The following is an 18,051-nucleotide window of genomic DNA, read 5'->3' on the forward strand; positions in this document are numbered from 1 at the left end:
AGCTATAAGAAATTCAACTACATATCTTTTTTTCTTTTGCAGCATTTCATAAGAGAAAAGTAAATAAGTTACAACTCCCAAATTTTACTTAACATGGTGTCTCTAATGATAAGTTGATGATTTAGTGGGAGGGGGGGGGGGGGTGGGGGTTGGAGTAAACACGTTTATTTTTCTATGATTGTTGCTCTGAAAGAACAGAATGCCTATTGTTATAAAGTAAAATGCGGCTCCTTTAAAGTTTAAAGCTATTATCTCTATTAAAATTTGATTCGTCAAAACATTTTTAGTCTATAGAGACTATACTTTTATAGACTAAAGTTTTCACTGTAACAGGATTTTACAGGACACACTGCACTTAATGCAAACGTGAAGCTGATGAAATATCCAACGTGGCATACACTTTAAATAGTGTTATTGTCATAAGAGTTTCATAAGTGACTTGATACGGGTGGCTGGTTTCTGGATTTTCCCGTTTATGTAAACATCAGGTTGCGCTGTTTGGAATGCCCTAAACCTCGTTAGGCCTCGTACACGTTACTACCGAAAAAAAAACGACTGCTTTATATTTTAACACGTAAATAAAATTTTGTATCATATGTGAGTGTGGGGGGTGGGGGTGGAGGGGGGGGGGGGGGAATAACACACGCTGTCACACCGCTTAAGTGCAGCCAAGCGTGTTACAAGAAAAATAACATATTTGGTAACAAAACCCCAGACAAAGAACAAGTTTCGTAGTAAAACAGGTAGTGTTAGTTACCTCACCAATTAAAGGCAATTGCAGGTACAATGGACGTTTCGACCTACACGTTTCAACACACACCAGGTGGTACCATTTGTATTTATAGACAAATGCTCGCTATAAGTAGCCTAACACTAAACATAACTTTTATCAACTGCCTACACAGAAAGTAAATGAGAAACACAGTCCATTCTATCCAGCTTGCCTAACACTTGACGGACCAGAACACAGAAACACTGGAATACAGTGTATCCACTAGTATCCTACACAATACAATGTGTTCTAACCTGGTAGAAGAAAATATACAAACAGAAGAGTCAGGCATCCTTCTGTAGCCAGGGATAATGTGGTTAGCACTAAGCCCATCCACCTTTACTGTATCTAACCTGAGTCATGTACCCATCATATATATATATATATATATATATATATATATATATATATATATATATATATATATATATATATATAATAGAAATATTTAATATTAATAATAAGATATTGTAAGCTTTTTAAATTAATTTGATATGTATATTTGTTTAATTCACTTTATAAATATTAATAAAGATTGGTTTCTCTGTAGAGCATTATTGTGTCACTTGTTACAAAGACTTGAAAAAAAGGTAAATCATGAGTTAATTAAACATTATTTTTATTATTATGGTATCTGTAATTTTATTTGAACTTGTTACAATATAAGTGTTGAAGTAAAGGCTTACTTCATTTTGTTTTGTTTCTTTACAATAGAAATGTTTACAGAAAATAATAAAAGATGAAATCATGGTTATAAAAACAATGTTTTGTGCACACCACCAATGGAAATAACTTGAATAAAAAAAATTACTGAAATGAAATACATCCTACCAACAACTTTCTATTGTAAATGATAAAAAGGATAGACAAACAAGTATTTAATTTCTTAAATTATGTGCACAGTGTATGAGATAGGCCTACTAATTAACTTTTTGAAACTGGCTTGTTAAAACTCTTTTTGAATCTGACATTTCATGGGGCAAATGAAGTAGAGTTCACCTGTTTCTGTGACCTCGGCATGTGAAGGGATATTGTGCTCAGCAATATGCCCAGCCGCCTTTACCTTCCCTAACTTGAGCTAGGTACCCATCAAAACTGGGTGGACTCAGGGACAATCTGCTGACTTAAACCCAGATTTGGACTTTCGGGTTAGCAGTCTAGTGCTCCTGTTAAAACTAAACACATTTAAAATGGAAAGTACAAATATCAAACAACCTTAATTAAAAAAAGATTATATACTCATGACGAAAGAATGTGACATGGCGATTTTTTCTTTATGATTTATTTGAAACTTGCCCTTTCCAATTTTCTGAAATTCATTCTTGTTTTCTTTCTTGTTTTCTTCTCTTGCTGAATTAACACAAATCTTCCTTTCCGGATATAAGCCTCTTGATGTTTTAAATTCTTGACCAGTCTTTTGAATATTGTGAGAAGCATACCCTATGGTTTCCATACTGGATGTACAGTTAGATGCCATTTCTTCCAATGTCTCTAAATTCCTGCATTCAAGGTCTTTCTCTGTGGACTCTGGAACACTGTAATCAAAAGATATTCTTGATAAAGTGATAGGTAATTCTTCTTCTAAATTCTCTGGAATAGCATTTTCAAATGTTCGCAGAGTTTCAGTTCTTGATATTTTGCTTGGTGTAAGTTCTTTCTTAGTATCCGTAACACTGAAAGAAGTAGACTTCAAACTTTCTTTATCAGATGCTCTGCTTGACCTAGTCTCCCCTTCACTAGTTTTTACACCACTGTAAGGATATTGTCTCATAGTATCAGTATTTGAAGAGCCGTTGGGTTTAATTTCTTTCTCTGCCCCTGCATCATAGTGTGGTGATAAACACAATGTTGAAAAAGGTGATATGTCACTGAATGTAGAATACTCTAGTAGATACTGTTTTAAAATCTGAGTGTTGAGGTCTGTTAAGTCGTCGGTGTTATCATAAGGTATCTCACTAAATGCATATTGTTTTATGTCACCTGGTGCACCCTGGACTTTAGTTTCTTTTAAATCATTTAATTCATGTGGTTGCTCAGTCTGGTTTATTTTTTGTGCACTGAAATCTGTTATTTGATGTGCATTGAAATCTGTTATTTGATGCACACTGAAAGTTGAATTAGGTTGTAGTTCAGGTCCAGTTGTCTCATGCTGGGCCTCTACATCTTTTGGCACAGGTGGGAGAGGCCTGGATGGCTTACGATTCACAGTGCCAATATTGTCAACTGAGGCATACACACTTTCATTGTCCTCTCTATTTTCTAGGGATTTAAGCAATTTTTCATTGATTTCTTGTATGTTTGATCTTTCACCTCTGACATGAAGCTGAAGCAATGAACTGTAAACATATAAATAAAACTTGTCATATTTTTAATAAAAGACCTTTTATGTGAACAGAAAGTGGCATCTATAATTAGTAATTATAACTATAAAGTTTTGTTTTATAAATTAAATTAAAATCGTCCAAGCTGTTTAGGTTATATCATGATACTATTATGCTACTAGTATTCATTGATGAAATAATAAACTCAACGATTTATAATTTGTTCATAATTAGACTTCATTTCAAAACACACATTTTTACATTATATTTTGAAAGTTTATAGCCTACTCTAAGATTTCTATTTCATTTTTAATTATTAAATTTAAATGTTATTCTATATTTGTTAATTTAAAAATATTTACTTTAACAAGAAACACAACTAGTTTCTGGCTAATATGCTACTAGAAAACTTGTAAACAAAAAAGCTTTTTCTTCCCCACCTTTTGATCTCAGCTAGAGTTGGACGTTTAACTGGATCTTCTTGCAAACATTCCATCATTAAAACAGCAATGTTTTGTAACCATACTGATCCAGCTTCATATAATGCAGCATGCTGAAAACAGACATTGCAGTTTACACAAAAGTGTTTTTGTGTTGTATATTCACGCAACTGACTCAGGTTTGGTTGTCAATGAGTAAAGGTTATGAGATATATTTATTCAAACAATGAAAATTAAAGTATTAATAACTTTTTAAAAAAGCCTAATTAAAACAGCAATACACTGCATCTATAATATTTATTGACAAAATAATTATTGTTGAACTATTTTTCATGATATTTTAAAAGAGCGTATTGTTCAATAAGTAAAATACCCTTTTGAACCTCACGGTGTATGAAGCAGGTGAAGTAGAGTTCACCTGTTTCAGTGACATCAGCATATGAAAGCATAGTGTGGTCTACGCTATGACCAGCCGCCTTTAATTTCCCTGAGTCAAGTACCCATCTGAACTCTGAGACCCAGGGACATCAAATGCACTTGAGCACAGGATCTGAACTAGTGAACTTTGGTTTAGCTGTCAAACACACTATCTGAGCACAAGTCACACTGTTTTGTTTAATACATAATTTAAATATCCTATGAAATAAAAACAATTTAAAATAATATTTTATTTAGTCAGAGGCGTAGCGACCCTTCCTGGCGCCCAGGGACAACCCCCCCCCCCCCCGCCCCCCAGATATACTTTTTATATTTATATTTCAAAACTGAGGCTAAAATGAGCTATTAATTTTTTTTTCCAACTTATTTTAGCGCTCCTAGTTTCGTTACCTAGGGACATATGTGCCTGCAAATCTTACTTACCTGGTTGTTAGGGAGAGTTTCATAGATATGTTCACCAGAATTGATTACTTGGAGAAGTTCATCAAGAAACTTGCCAAAGACATACACATCAAATGACGTCTTGTTTGCTAATGATTTCTTTGGGGTACTCCTGGAAAGTGAATATCATCATTAAAATGAATACACTTGTAGGCCTACATATTCTTGCATAATTAAAAAAATACTACTTATTAGACTACCAAGAGGTAATTTTTAAAAAATCTTGTTGATTTATTTCGAACCTTTTGGATGAAATGTCATCTGCTTTGTATTTAACATTCACATCTGAGTTGGAAGAGGAAGTTTGAACTTGTCCCAAAGAAACTGGAAGTACCTAATTTAATATTTAAAATATGTTACATTCCCTATTATTTTAAATACAAACAATTCACTTTAATTTGTGACTTTCAATCAATTTTTTATCTTTCACCTCGGATTATTTTAAAGCATTTAATTACTTTCTGCATTGTTGCCTTGTATGTCTAAGACTACAGACAAATGATTTTAGTTTTCATTTTTTAAAATATTCTTTAACCTAGCCAAAATATACTATTGTTTTTCATGATTATTTGTTTACTTGTCTTTGAAGTGTGCATGTTTTCATTTATAGTGCTGAAATAACAAAAATACATGTATATTCCTATAACTTAATTCGGATGTATATGGCAAAATGATAAACTGTTAAAGGCTATATAGATTTAATAAACGTTTCACATACTGAGATGTCAGGATAATTGAAGACATAAATTGTGGAGAGGTTGAAGTCACCTAGGATCAGATCACTGTCATGAAAAACTTGAAGCATGTTTATCAATTTTGTCAGCAGTGCTACCATTATGTCTTCAATAGATACAAGATGGTTTGTACTTAGTAAATCCAACACACTTTCCTTACATGAAGTAGGTAGATAGACATCCTAAAAAATAAAAAAATAAAAAAAAAATATACATATTAGTATTGAATATATTCAACAAATGTGTCATGAACTAGTTTCTTAATTATACAGGTGTTTAAAATTTTAAAGAATAGTGCTTAATCTTATTTTCTAAACTCTGCTGACTCTAAATTTATGTTTGTGACCTAAAAAATTAAATAAACAAAAATCTAAGCATCCATAATTTTCATCAATTGATCATTATTTTTACAATGCACATGGCTCCTTCTGGTGTAGTAATCACATCAACTTTAGGCAGTATAAGATCCAAAACTCCTTTTCCAATTTTATCAATAACCTCAGCTGATAGAGAACAAGGTTTGAGAAACTCTCTGACAAACACCCTGTTATCCTGCAAATCATATAGAAAATATACGTTATGTTTTATAATATATATAATTTTATTTGACATGTAAAAGCTTTCTTGCTCGTATACATAAGTATACAAGTTTAAAACGCCATAAAACAATAAATGCATCAAATAATTCTTATAAAGCGTACAATTAACTTGCTTCTTGTATTTTCTAAGCTACAGTTTGAAAGCTATAAACAAGTTATTATAAATGTTAAAAGTACCATTGTGTATTCTTTTAAAGTGTCACTTAAATCTTTAACACTCATTGGTGATGAATGTATCAAGTTGCAATCTGAAATAAAAAAATAAAAGATGTAGTTACCTTTTAAATAATTAAGTTAACATATTAATTGACTCTATGAATTCAGATTAAATGATGGTTATTTAATGGTATTTAATCAAAGTAAAAGTTTATTTTATCATACAGTTGTTATAGTCCTACTTACAAGTTGGTAGTTCAGAAACCTGAAACAATATTTAAAAAAAAAAACACATTGTTTTTACATCCTAAAAATTAATGGTTATAAATGTGTAGTAATTCACTGTGAAAATTGAGTACATATTTAACATGTTTTTAATATGATATATATTCTCTTTTGTTTACAATTACTACTATTCTATTTCTTTAGAGAATGTCTAAGTACCAAACTCCACCAGCTCCAAATATGCATTCACCGAACCTTTCTTAATAGCAAAAATAAAATAAATATTTTTTCAAATACAAAACATGGGTAAATATTTCATTGGTGCACTAAATGAACCATGCATCAACATTAATGGGTTCAAATAACAAAGCCATTATGTGTTAATAAATGACATTTAGAGAAATACAATAGATTCAAATTTTATTAATCACATTTGCCAGTAGCCTATGTCCCCGGAGGGGTGACAGGAAAACCTAACTACTTAATCTCATTTGTAGGTACTGTAAGCAACAAAGAAGTGTTAAAATATATAATATTTATTTGTAATCTACTATCACTATAAGTATCCTAAAAAAAACAAAATTGAATTCAGCACTTTGAACAAAAGTAAATTCTAAAAATGCCCCACTGTCTTTCTTCAGAACATTTTTTATATCAGTAAAAAAAATCAGCATAAAAACATACTTAATATATTATAGTGTTAAGGATTTTCTTTACAAAATTATTGTATTACAACAATTTACTTACTGGTTTTAAATCGGATTTAGGAACACGCTTCTCTTTTTCTAAATTTGGATAGCTTGGCTGTTCTATGGATATTCTTTCTAAAATACAAGGTGAATTTTAGTTTTTAAAGCATCTGTTGTTTTCTTTATTTGTCATTTTCTTTAGTTTAATTAAAGAAGGTTTAACAATACCTTGGTCAACCTGCTTCAGCTGATATATGGCTTGACTTATGGTGAGTCTTTGGTTAGGATCATGTTGAACACACATTTTAATGATTTCAAAATGCTGGTCATTGATGCACTTCTCCTGGTATAGTTGATTTGTATTCTCATAAACCTATTGACATAAATCTGATGGCTAGAATAAACGTTATCTCTATTTCTATTTCTATAAGTATACACCAAAAGATACATTTAGTCCTACTTGAAATTAGACTCAGGTACTTACAAACATATACAAATCAAATCCACAGACATATATATCTATCTATATATCTATCTATATCTATATATTAATATATCAATATATCAATATATCTATATATCAATATATCTATATATCTATATATCTAATATATATCTAATCTATATCTATATATATCTATCTATCTATCTATATATCTATACATCTATATATCTATATATCTATACATCTATCTATATATCTATATATCTATATATCCATATATCTATATATCTATATATCTATATATCTATATATCTAATATATATCTAATCTATATCTATATATATCTATATATATATCTATATATCTCTATATATATCTATATATATATATAGAGAGAGAGAGAAAAAGAGAGAGAGAGATATCAATACAGATATAGATATAAAATACATACATACATACATACATATATATATATATATATATATATATATATATATATATATATATATATATATATATATATATATATATATATATATATATATACATATATATATATATATATATATATATATATATATATATATATATATATATATATATATATATATATATATACACAAGACACATAAATAAATGTCACAAGATAATATGATTTAATAAAAAGCAACATTGCCGTTATGTGTATAAACTAGCACGAAACATCACTTACATTGTTGACATAAGTCCAATCATCACATGGTGTGTGGGAGTTGGGTGGGGCGCCATGTGTGAGAACCTCTTCCATTAGACACCCAAACATCCAGTAGTCAGATTTAAAGGAAATTTTTAACCTCTTTAAAGTTTCAGGGGCGCACCATTTTATGGGTATGAATGAAGAAGTGGCTGTTTTAAATATATACAGATTTATCTGTAATTTAAATACATTTTCTTTAGATCTGTTTTGTAATGTATAAAAATATAGGCTACTAAACTAGTATTTAAAAGCAAAACTGTGCTGTTTATAAATTTTTTTTTCTTTTTTTTTTAAATTTTAACATTAAATAAAACATTTACATTATTTTCTTATAGCAATACTTAACTTTAAGCAATTGAATAAAATAAAATGCAAAAAATTAAATGCTATGCCTTATTTTATATAACTTTAACAACATTAAAATAATATATTTAATTATGTTTCTATTTATAAGCATTCAATTTTCTTCCCCTGACAAAATGATCTCAATGAATGAATTTTTTAAAATTGCAACAATTCAACAACTTCTAAACTCTTTATTAATAAATTGCTACTTTATAATTGAAATTACAATTACCAATGATGTTAAATAACATTAATGACAATTTTTTGAAGAAGAAAAAAAATGTAAAAAATTCTTACGAATCAAAATTTCTGAAAGTCCATTCAACTTTTTAGCGCACCGAAGGTCACCAAGCTTGAGCTGACCAGAGTCTGTGACAACAAAGCTTTTAGCAGTGATGCAGGCCACAACAATGTCACTTTGGTGACAGTGTTCAACAGCCACAGCTGCTTGGATCACAAACGAATGGAGCAATGATGCTGAGTAGTAGTCTCTCTTCCAGTTCTTCAAACGTAGCATTTGCTTTAATAATAAATATAGACATAAATTAACAATATAGTCCTAGAAAGACAGAATTATTTTAGATTGACGGGATCTGAACCCACCATGTCATATGGCCCCATATCCCCTCATATAGTGTGATTCAGGTCAGAAGTGTAAATATTCCGACTAATTAGCTCTCAAAACTAGTGTGTTCTTGATTGTCCACATTTATAGCCTAAGCATGGCAGACATGAATGGGCATGACCCCAAAAGATGATAACAGACCATGGTCTTTGAAACACACAACAATAGACTATTAATAGTGCCAAATAAGTCACACACATATGGACAATAATACAGACAAATAGTAGCTTCCTTCAATAGGCCTATATGTAGTATAGGGTAAATATGGAGAGAGGTTGGATGCAGGCATTGTTAATGAAATAGCAATATTGACATAATTTAGGATTACAATGCAAAAGGTAGATTAATTATTGATATATAAGCTTATTTTGTATGTTTTAAAAAAAAAGTTTTTTTTTCAAGAATTTTTTAATAATCCAGAATTTGTACATTCTTACCTGGAAGTTAGCATGGGCCTCAATAATGTAGAACTGAGGAATAGATCTCATGTGATAAGCCAGAAGCTGTATGATATTGTCATGCCTTAAAGACTTCAACAAGTCTAACTCATTTTTATAAGCACAGCCCTGCCCAAACTCTGTGTGGTTATCTACATGATGTACAGATGTTGATGGGTAATGGGCAATAACTCTAGCTGGCTTATGATTAAATTCAGCACACAGAGTGAACCACCCTTCTTGATGTTCTTTCTCAATCTACAATGTAAAGTAATTAAATTTAATTTTAAAATGAATTAATTACTACTTAATAACTTTAAAAAATTATATTTTTGGTTCTTCTTGCTTTGCTAAGTTTGCATGGAAGGTTACCAATACTAATGCATATGCTTAGAGTATAATATTTGATTAAAATATAACTAATTATGATTTTAGATGTAGTGTACAGATATCCACGATTTATTGACATGGGCCTCTACCTATGATATAGTGGAAATTCTTGGCATTTCAGGAAAGTAAAATAATTTAGATGGGTATTTGCGAAAAATAAAATAATTTAAAAAAAAACAGGAGGGGTAAGGTATAAAGAATAATTTTCAAAATTTCTACAATTACCTTTGCTTTTTTAAAATTATAGATCTAATTAATCTAGTTTACCAATCGAAAGAATAAAATCTGTTAAGAAAAAATAGAACTTACAAATTTAGGCATTGCTTCATCATTTATCTCCAAGAATGGTGCCAGTTTGTTAATTACTTCTAAAACCAGAAATGGTTTTAGACACCTGTTGTAGATCTTGAATTCATAGAAGATTTCTATCACTCCTTTACGAACTGTAGGAACATTACTAAACAGCAACACACTCAGATCATGACACATCTACAAAGATATAGGCAAAAAAGTTATAAAGTAATTTGGTTTTATTATTCCTATTTAAAATTTACTTACTAAAAACAAATTAAAAAATAGTTCTGTCGAGTTAAAAGGGGAACTTTATCATAGTCAATTTAGTGAAAAAAATATTGATAAACAAGGATATTGTACTTGTTACAGATTACATAATAAACTGCACATACTAAATTAGATTAACTAATGCTCTTTTATATACATACTTCATCAAGAGGTTCTTTGCTTGATAAACTCTTTAGGAGCATTATCCCCTTGTCACAAATTTCTTGAGAATGTTGATGTGAAATGTTTTCTAAAAATTAGAGATGATACCTAAACATTATTTGTGACTAATTAAAAATATTGATTTGTTTCTGACCACATATAAAATCCAAACATGCACTGAAAAGATTACCATAATGCTAATCTCCTAAACTCAAAATTTATACACAAGCAACTTGCTGAAATATTGAATTTCATTTTCTCTAATATAATTAAAAACTAAAATATTGAACTTTATTTTCTCTAATATAATTAAAAACTAAAATATTGAATTTTATTTTCACTAAAATAATTAAAAACTAAAATATTGAATTTTATTTTCTCTAATATAATTGAAAACTAAAATATTGAATTTTATTTTCCCTAATATAATTAAAAACTAAAATATTGAATTTTATTTTCTCTAATATAATTAAAAACTAAAATATTGAATTTTATTTTCTCTAATATAATAAAAAACTAAAATGTTGAATTTATTTTCTCTAACCTAACTCTAGGGGACAACCAAAAAGACATTAATTAAAAAAAAAATCTTCATACTTAAGCCATGGGTTAAAAACATCACTACGCCATGCTTGAGCATTGAAATGACAACTGGATTCACATTTACTTTACTTGTAGTTATTTTCTTTAAACAGCAGTCAAGAAGTTCTGTCCTCGTGCTATCTGTTCCTGAGAAAAGCTTGAAGTAACATAAAAAGAACAGTGAAGTAGTGAAATACCAAAGTATTTCTGCTATGCAGTAATATTAGCAGTAAGCCATGTAGAAACTATAATTAATTTCTCTGATAAAATAAGACTAATTATTTTTTTACATGTATCAAATTCTGTTTGCGATATTTCAATAAATCAAATAAACTTACTCGTTTTATGAATCCAATCACACAAACAATTTGTTTTGGTGAAGACAAAAAAAGAGTGCTGAGTTTTTTGCTGCTCCAAATATTGGCTAACAATTTCTCTTTTTTCTGGCTGATTTGTTTGGTGATTGCATTCTGCAATTTACGAGGGGATTCCATCAGAAATTGCAGTGCTGTGGTTATGTGTACATCACACTCTCCAACTTTATTACACTCTGTTAGAAGAGATCTGTGCAGCAAAAAAAGAATAATAAATAAACTAACGTTTACAAATTATGCAAACTTATTAGTAAATACTTAGACATGTATTTATATACATATATATTTATATATTTGTATATATATACAAATATAAATATATATATATTTTGGAAAATGATGTATATAGTATATATATATATATATATATATATATATATATATATATATATATATATATATATATATATATATATATATATATATATATATATATATATATATATATATATATATATATATATATATATATATATATAAACTTTTATATTTATATATTATGAGACAACATGGTTGAATGGGAGAGCAGAAGACTGCTAACCCAATAGTCATGAGTTTGAATCCGGATTCAAGTGCTTATAATATTACTGAATCTACCAAGTTCATATGGGTACCTGACTCACATCAGGGAATCTAAAGTCAGCTGGGCATATCTCTCACAACACTATCTCTCATTTGCAGAGGTCACAGAAAAAGGTGAACTCTACTTCACTTGCCCCACAGACTGTCAGCTAGAGCAAACAATTTTTTTTACTTTAATAATGTTTACAACTCAATAAAAAAAAATGCTTAAGTGATTCAACACACTTAATCTTTGTCCTGAAGTTTTCATCTGATCTCGAACTGCCCTTTCTTTTGTGATTCAAGTACTTAAGTACATCAACCATTACTAAAATTTGACTTAGTTTCTTGACTGATGAATTTGTGAATTGATCTCCCCCTTTTGGATATTCAGTTCTGTAACACAACACACTCATTCAATAAACAATAACAAAAGACAAATAGCTTAATGTATGCTTGAACCAGCATTATAAAAAAATGTATTCTTTTTCAAAACGTTATTAGATTTAGTAGTAAAGTACTTTAGCAGTTTAGTATTGTGGTTAGCATTATGATTTATAAATATTATTAATATTAGGCTTAATCTGAAGTCATAATTGATAGGAAGTAGGCTATACCCATTATATTAAAATTTAAATGCATTTTTTAAGTTAATGTAAAATGCAATGATGTCTTTACCTCAAATATTTCATCACTTTAGTCAACTTTAACTGCACATCTTGCTAAATATTTGCCAGATAAAGTAAGGTGATATATTGTATATTATATATTGTATATATTGTATATCAATTTGCATTATTTTAACATATTATATAAAGAAGTATACATTTAATTGTAGGGTGTTTTTTAATTAATCATATCTACTGTCCAATATTTTACAAATAACCTAATGGACAATAGATTCCAATATTAATTTTCATTGATAAGTTTATTAAATTCAATATGTAACTATGCTGATTGCTGTTAATTAATTTCAATATGTAGCAATGATCACAGTTAATAATTTCAGTTAAGTTGATAGGATCACAGTTTGTAAATGTTATTATGCTATGTGATCACTGCCAAAAGTGAGAATATGGTCATAAGAATTTTGATCCTTAATAATTGCTACATCCACTTAAGCTATCTATTAATCAAACTCTAGATAGTAAATTCATAACTAAACTATCATAAAAAGATATAAGTAATTGACAGTGTATAATGCTAAAAATACTACTATTTATATTTATTTTAATATTTTTAATTCTTAACTTCATTTTATATTAGCTTGGTAAAATGTAATGATGTTAGGATATAAATTTTACTGTGATAAATACATACTTACCAGATTATTGTAATTACATGTAAGCTCATCTTTTTGCAACAACAGCAGCTCCAAATACAGAAAACATCTCTCCTGGATTTGTCTTTCCTTACAGATTGCAGCAATTTGAGCAAGGCCATATATTGCTTTAAACTTGAAAAATGTTGGCAAGATCTGTTTGAAAAAATAGTTATGTATTTCACTTTAAAATATATTATTTGGAAATATTAAATACATTTAGAGTAATCTAATTGTCTTTTTTCAAGTGGAATATTATACTTCCCACCAAGACCAATATCTTATGTAAATATATTTTTCATCATTTGAATTTATTTCTTGATAATCTTTAAACAGTGTTAAAAATTCATCCATTAATAATACTACATTCTACAAAAGATTAATCAAAAATTACTTCTTTCACATTTATTGTGTCATAAACTTTATAAAGATAATGTGGGTCACAGTGCTAACAATTTAAGAACGTTGTTTCTTCCCTTATTGATGCTAGGCTAGGGTCTTTGTTACTGGATTATAATTAGGATCAAGATTAAAAGGTTAAAGCTAGAGTTAAGATTAGGGTCAAGAAAATAGTGATTACGATCAGTGGCATATATTTTACTTTGCAATAGAGGTATTACTGTAAATACAGGTAAGAAATTTGTCAATTTTTTGGGTTGCATTGTGTATGTAAGGGCGGAGGGGTGGTTCTAACACACCTACGCCACTGATGTTTTGAGTAGCTGTAGCCAATGAGAAAAAAAAGATAGGTTCAACACGCCCTAATGGCATGCATAAAGATACCCAGTGACTTACTTTGTTATATATAAACTCAATGTTTGCTTCAAAAATTTCTGGACTTCTGTGAAGTTCTTTCAATCCTTTGTAGAGTTCATTTAGACTTTTTATTGTGTCATCTATAATAATACAAAATTTGTTTTTTAAATCTATAAATACAGGAACACTGTTGCAGTGTTGGCTTAGGCCTCTAGCCTAGATCAAAATAAGAATGGTGGTGGTGGTGGGGGGGGGGGGAATTCTCATAACTTTAATTTTTTAAAATAAAAACAGTTAAATTTGTGACATTACCGATTTAGTAACCCTGGTAAGTGGGGTATCTTTTATTTTTTTTTAAAGTTTTTAACGAGATCAAGGTTCTAGGCTATATTTATATATACTAGATCTATATAAGATCTAGATCTTGGCCTAATCCTAATAATAATTTTATAATAATCCTAAATAATAAATATATATAAAAATATATATGACATATGACATATGAAGTCGTGATTCAGAATGAAAGATATAATATTTGAATTTGGCTAAGTTTTTTTTTTTTTCTGGCTAATTTAAGGGGGCAGTATCACCCAGAAATTTGAAAATTGACGAAAAAATTTGCCAAAAAAAAACTATTATACATACACACATAAATCTTTTACCATAATAGTAAATAGCAAGGAGCTATAATACAGCACATAAAAGAAAGTTAACGTATGATGCAAACATTTTTTATAAATAATTTTGGCCGATTCTAGTCGGAATAAGATACGCATGCGATACGCATGCGCAATGGAGAGAAACTACGACTTAACGGCGATGTTTTCGATGGCACTGCGCATGCGTGTGTTTACAACCGCAGAACCCTAATACCAACCCTAATCCTATCCTTAACCCTATCCCTAATCCTAACCCTAACCCTAGCCCTAATCCTATCCCTAACGCTAGCCCTAATCCTATCCCTAACCCTATCCCTATCCCTAATCCTACCCCTAACCCTCATTCTAGCCCTAACCCTAGCCATAGGTCACTGCGCATGCGCAGAACTATCTTTTGCCGAAAAATCTTATTCCGAGTAGACACTTCGAATAATTTTACCTAAAAATGTTTACTAAGTAATTTTTGGCTGCGGTTTTCTAACATTTAGGTCCTTCCTTCCGAAAATACTCTAGGAGATGCATCACAGGGTTGCCTATGTCCGGGACTAGGAGATATCCATTGTGACTGATTTTGAAAATTTTAGAATTTTTCAAAGTCAGACCCAAAATAATTGAACTTTGAAATTTCCTAAAAAATTTATCTCTAAATAGAATACTATTATCTTAGTCCCGGACGTAGCCATTAACGCAAGGAAGGTTTATACCAAATTTTAAGTACTTTACTTATGGTTTCGAAAAAATGTTTACCAAAAATTAAAAATGTGATAAAATATTAACAAAATAATTTTTTGACAATTTATTGCCATACATACACCCTACAATTTATATACTGTATTATAGCAGAAGAAACGTTACTATCGCTGTAAAAATTTGACATGTGTATGTCAAATAGTTTTTTTTTGGTGATAGTTTTTGTTTCCCTCCCCTAGTCTGGGTGATACTGCCCCCTTAATAATTTTGTTCTTACTTACAATTTATTAGATGTGATTTATTAAATGAGCTGATCGGAGCTAGAACAAAAACATAATTTTGTGCTGTAGTTGAATTTTCTTCCGGATATCTTACATGGCAAACACCATTATCTTTGTGCCTTAATTCTTCTTCATTTTTCAGCCTCACCAAAGTTTGTAAAATCTCTTGTTCAACGTTCTGTAACTCTGATTCAAAATTATCCGACTTCGATGAACCAGTAGTCTCCCTTGTCCTGGATATCCATTCATCCTTACATTGCTTCACTTTGTCAACAAACCCATCAAGGCTTTCAGCATCATGCACGGCTTGCACGTTGAATGACAGAAAGAATTTAGCAAACAAAATTTCTTCTTTCACAGTCAAGGGTGTGTCGATGCTACTAAATCTTACGCAAACCAACTTTTCAACTGGTCTTAGTTCGTCAGCCAGCCTCACGCCGTTTGATCTCATCTAAGGGATAGAAGATTGAACAAATCACGCGTGGTTTAGCTGCAGGCCATACAACTACTTACTTTGTATTACAAGCTTTTGTTTAACTCACTTCGTCTGTCTGTCTAGATCGAAACGCCCGTGTGAAATTGCAGGCACTTCTAACTGACAGGTACGGTTCGTAGTTGGTACGTGGGTCAAGACATGAAGACAATGCATCGTGACATTCAATTTGACTTAATTGGTAGCCTAAATAATTTTTTATGAATTAATTAAAATTTGGACCGAATTAGTATTCAGTTCTATCCACACGAGTCATCACGGCCGTGTTGTGCGTGGAGCGAGGTGGGTTCTACGTTAAAAGCGCCGCATCACGTTCAATAGTCGCGCGATGGTTTTTAGTCGGGTCAGCAGTCTAGTTCTTTACCACTAGACGTCACCCCCCCCCCCCCCCCCAACGAAATGGAATTAATGGAATTTTTATTAAAAACATATACTTTTACCAGTGTCCGCGCCCCCCCCCCCCCCCCCCGGAAAATGTTGACCGCCCCACCCTCCGGAGAAAATAGTCTGGAAGAAAAACTAAGTAAAGAATTGCATGACCTTTTTTTTAAACCCCCCCCCCCCCCCACACACACACACACACACAAATACCAGACCTCAGAGAACAAAACGAACAGAACTTTAAAAAAAATAGAAGAACAAAACAAACAGAACTTTAAAAAAAAAATAAGAGAACAAAACGAACAGAACTTTAAAAAAAATAAGAGAACAAAACAAACAGAACTTTTAAAAAAATAAGAGAACAAAACAAACAGAACTTTTAAAAAAATAAGAGAACAAAACGAACAGAACTCGACCTGTTTCCAGAAATCTCTACATTGATGTAGAATCGTCAACGTGGAGGACTTGAACTGTTCCATTAAGTTCTTTTTGTAGGTGCCATCTATTAGACAAAAATTATCCATTCTAAAATATTGGAAATCCGATCAGTTAATTCAAGTACGACAATAGCAGGCCTATACGTTGTGCGATTTTTGAAAAGGAACTAAAGTTTTAAAAAAATAGTATCTTTGTGCCTACAATAATTACGGGGTTTTAAACACACATGTCATTTTCAGAAGCCAGTACCAAAAACAGCATTCTATTAACCCTAAGATTCTATTAACCGTAACATTCTATTAACCCTATCATTCTATTAACCCTAAGATTCTATTAACCCTAACATTCTATTAACCCTATCATTCTATTAACCCTAGCATTATGTTAACCGTAACATGCTATTATCTCTAACATTCTATTAACCCTAGCATTATGTTATTCCTAACATTCTATTAACCCTAACATTCTATTAACCCAAATATTCTATTAATCCTAACATTCTATTACCCTAACATTTTATTAACCATAACATTCTATTAACCCTAAAATTCTGTTGACCCTAACATTCTTTTAACCCTAAATCAGAACAACAACCTTCCAAATATTTATTATTTTTAGAACCCCCCACTCATTCACACTTATAAAAACATTCGCACACAATTAAACTGACACATACAGTTGCACACACAGGCTCGTCCACACAAATCTTCAACTTAGATGCGTTAAACCGGAATTTAAAAAATCATTTTCGGGAGTCTAAACATGAGAATATTTTAATTAAGTAGCTTGTGATAACATAAAACACAGTAATTAAGAGTGAAAAAAAAAGACTTACTAATTTTATTCGTAACCACATTGCATCCTACATCTCGAAGTGTGGCTGAAACTTCACTTAGACTTCGATTGCAAGCATCGCTCACACAGTCCGGCAAGAAAATAATGAACGTCATTCACAGCACTATCAGATCTATCAGTTTAAGGATAAAATACCAAAGTTGT

The 18,051-nt window shown here is 30.4% G+C and overlaps 2 protein-coding genes across 2 annotated transcripts; both read right to left on the reverse strand.

Moving 5' to 3' along the window:
- Window positions 1-1,413: 1,413 nt before the first annotated feature.
- Window positions 1,414-5,322, reverse strand: LOC131928144 (uncharacterized). The gene is made up of 5 exons (XM_059284086.1): window positions 5,131-5,322; window positions 4,655-4,746; window positions 4,395-4,524; window positions 3,534-3,646; window positions 1,414-3,108 (listed from the first exon to the last, which is right to left on the reverse strand). The coding sequence occupies exons 1-5, from the start codon at window positions 5,245-5,247 to the stop codon at window positions 2,004-2,006; spliced, it is 1,557 nt and encodes a 518-aa protein (XP_059140069.1). The 5' UTR covers window positions 5,248-5,322; the 3' UTR covers window positions 1,414-2,003.
- Window positions 5,323-5,536: 214 nt separating this feature from the next.
- Window positions 5,537-18,004, reverse strand: LOC131928141 (uncharacterized; the record flags this gene model as incomplete). The annotated part of the gene is given in 19 exon segments (XM_059284083.1): window positions 5,537-5,698; window positions 5,923-5,993; window positions 6,148-6,166; window positions 6,874-6,950; window positions 7,044-7,188; window positions 7,973-8,145; window positions 8,639-8,861; window positions 9,404-9,661; window positions 10,103-10,282; window positions 10,516-10,604; window positions 11,114-11,255; window positions 11,437-11,662; window positions 12,280-12,429; window positions 12,712-12,755; window positions 13,358-13,510; window positions 14,150-14,250; window positions 15,741-16,191; window positions 17,031-17,116; window positions 17,888-18,004. Coding segments are annotated over 19 exon segments (2,867 nt in total), but the record flags the coding sequence as incomplete, so codon positions are not given.
- Window positions 18,005-18,051: the final 47 nt, after the last annotated feature.

The sequence above is a fragment of the Physella acuta genome, unplaced genomic scaffold (assembly GCF_028476545.2).
Source record: "Physella acuta isolate Inbredline_101_S28 unplaced genomic scaffold, ASM2847654v3 ptg001466l, whole genome shotgun sequence".
In the NCBI taxonomy this organism is placed as follows: domain Eukaryota; kingdom Metazoa; phylum Mollusca; class Gastropoda; family Physidae; genus Physella; species Physella acuta.

What these genes read in the sequence shown, in the direction of transcription:
- LOC131928144 (XM_059284086.1), bottom strand. Translation starts at nt 5,247, where the DNA reads ATGGTAGCACTGCTGACAAAATTGATAAACATGCTTCAAGTTTTTCAT. An exon ending in TCAATTATCCTGACATCTCA is followed by an intron (nt 4,747 to 5,130) that starts GTATGTGAAACG and finishes ATATTAAATTAG; the next exon opens with GTACTTCCAGTTTCTTTGGG. An exon ending in AAACTCTCCCTAACAACCAG is followed by an intron (nt 3,647 to 4,394) that starts GTAAGTAAGATT and finishes GTCTGTTTTCAG; the next exon opens with CATGCTGCATTATATGAAGC.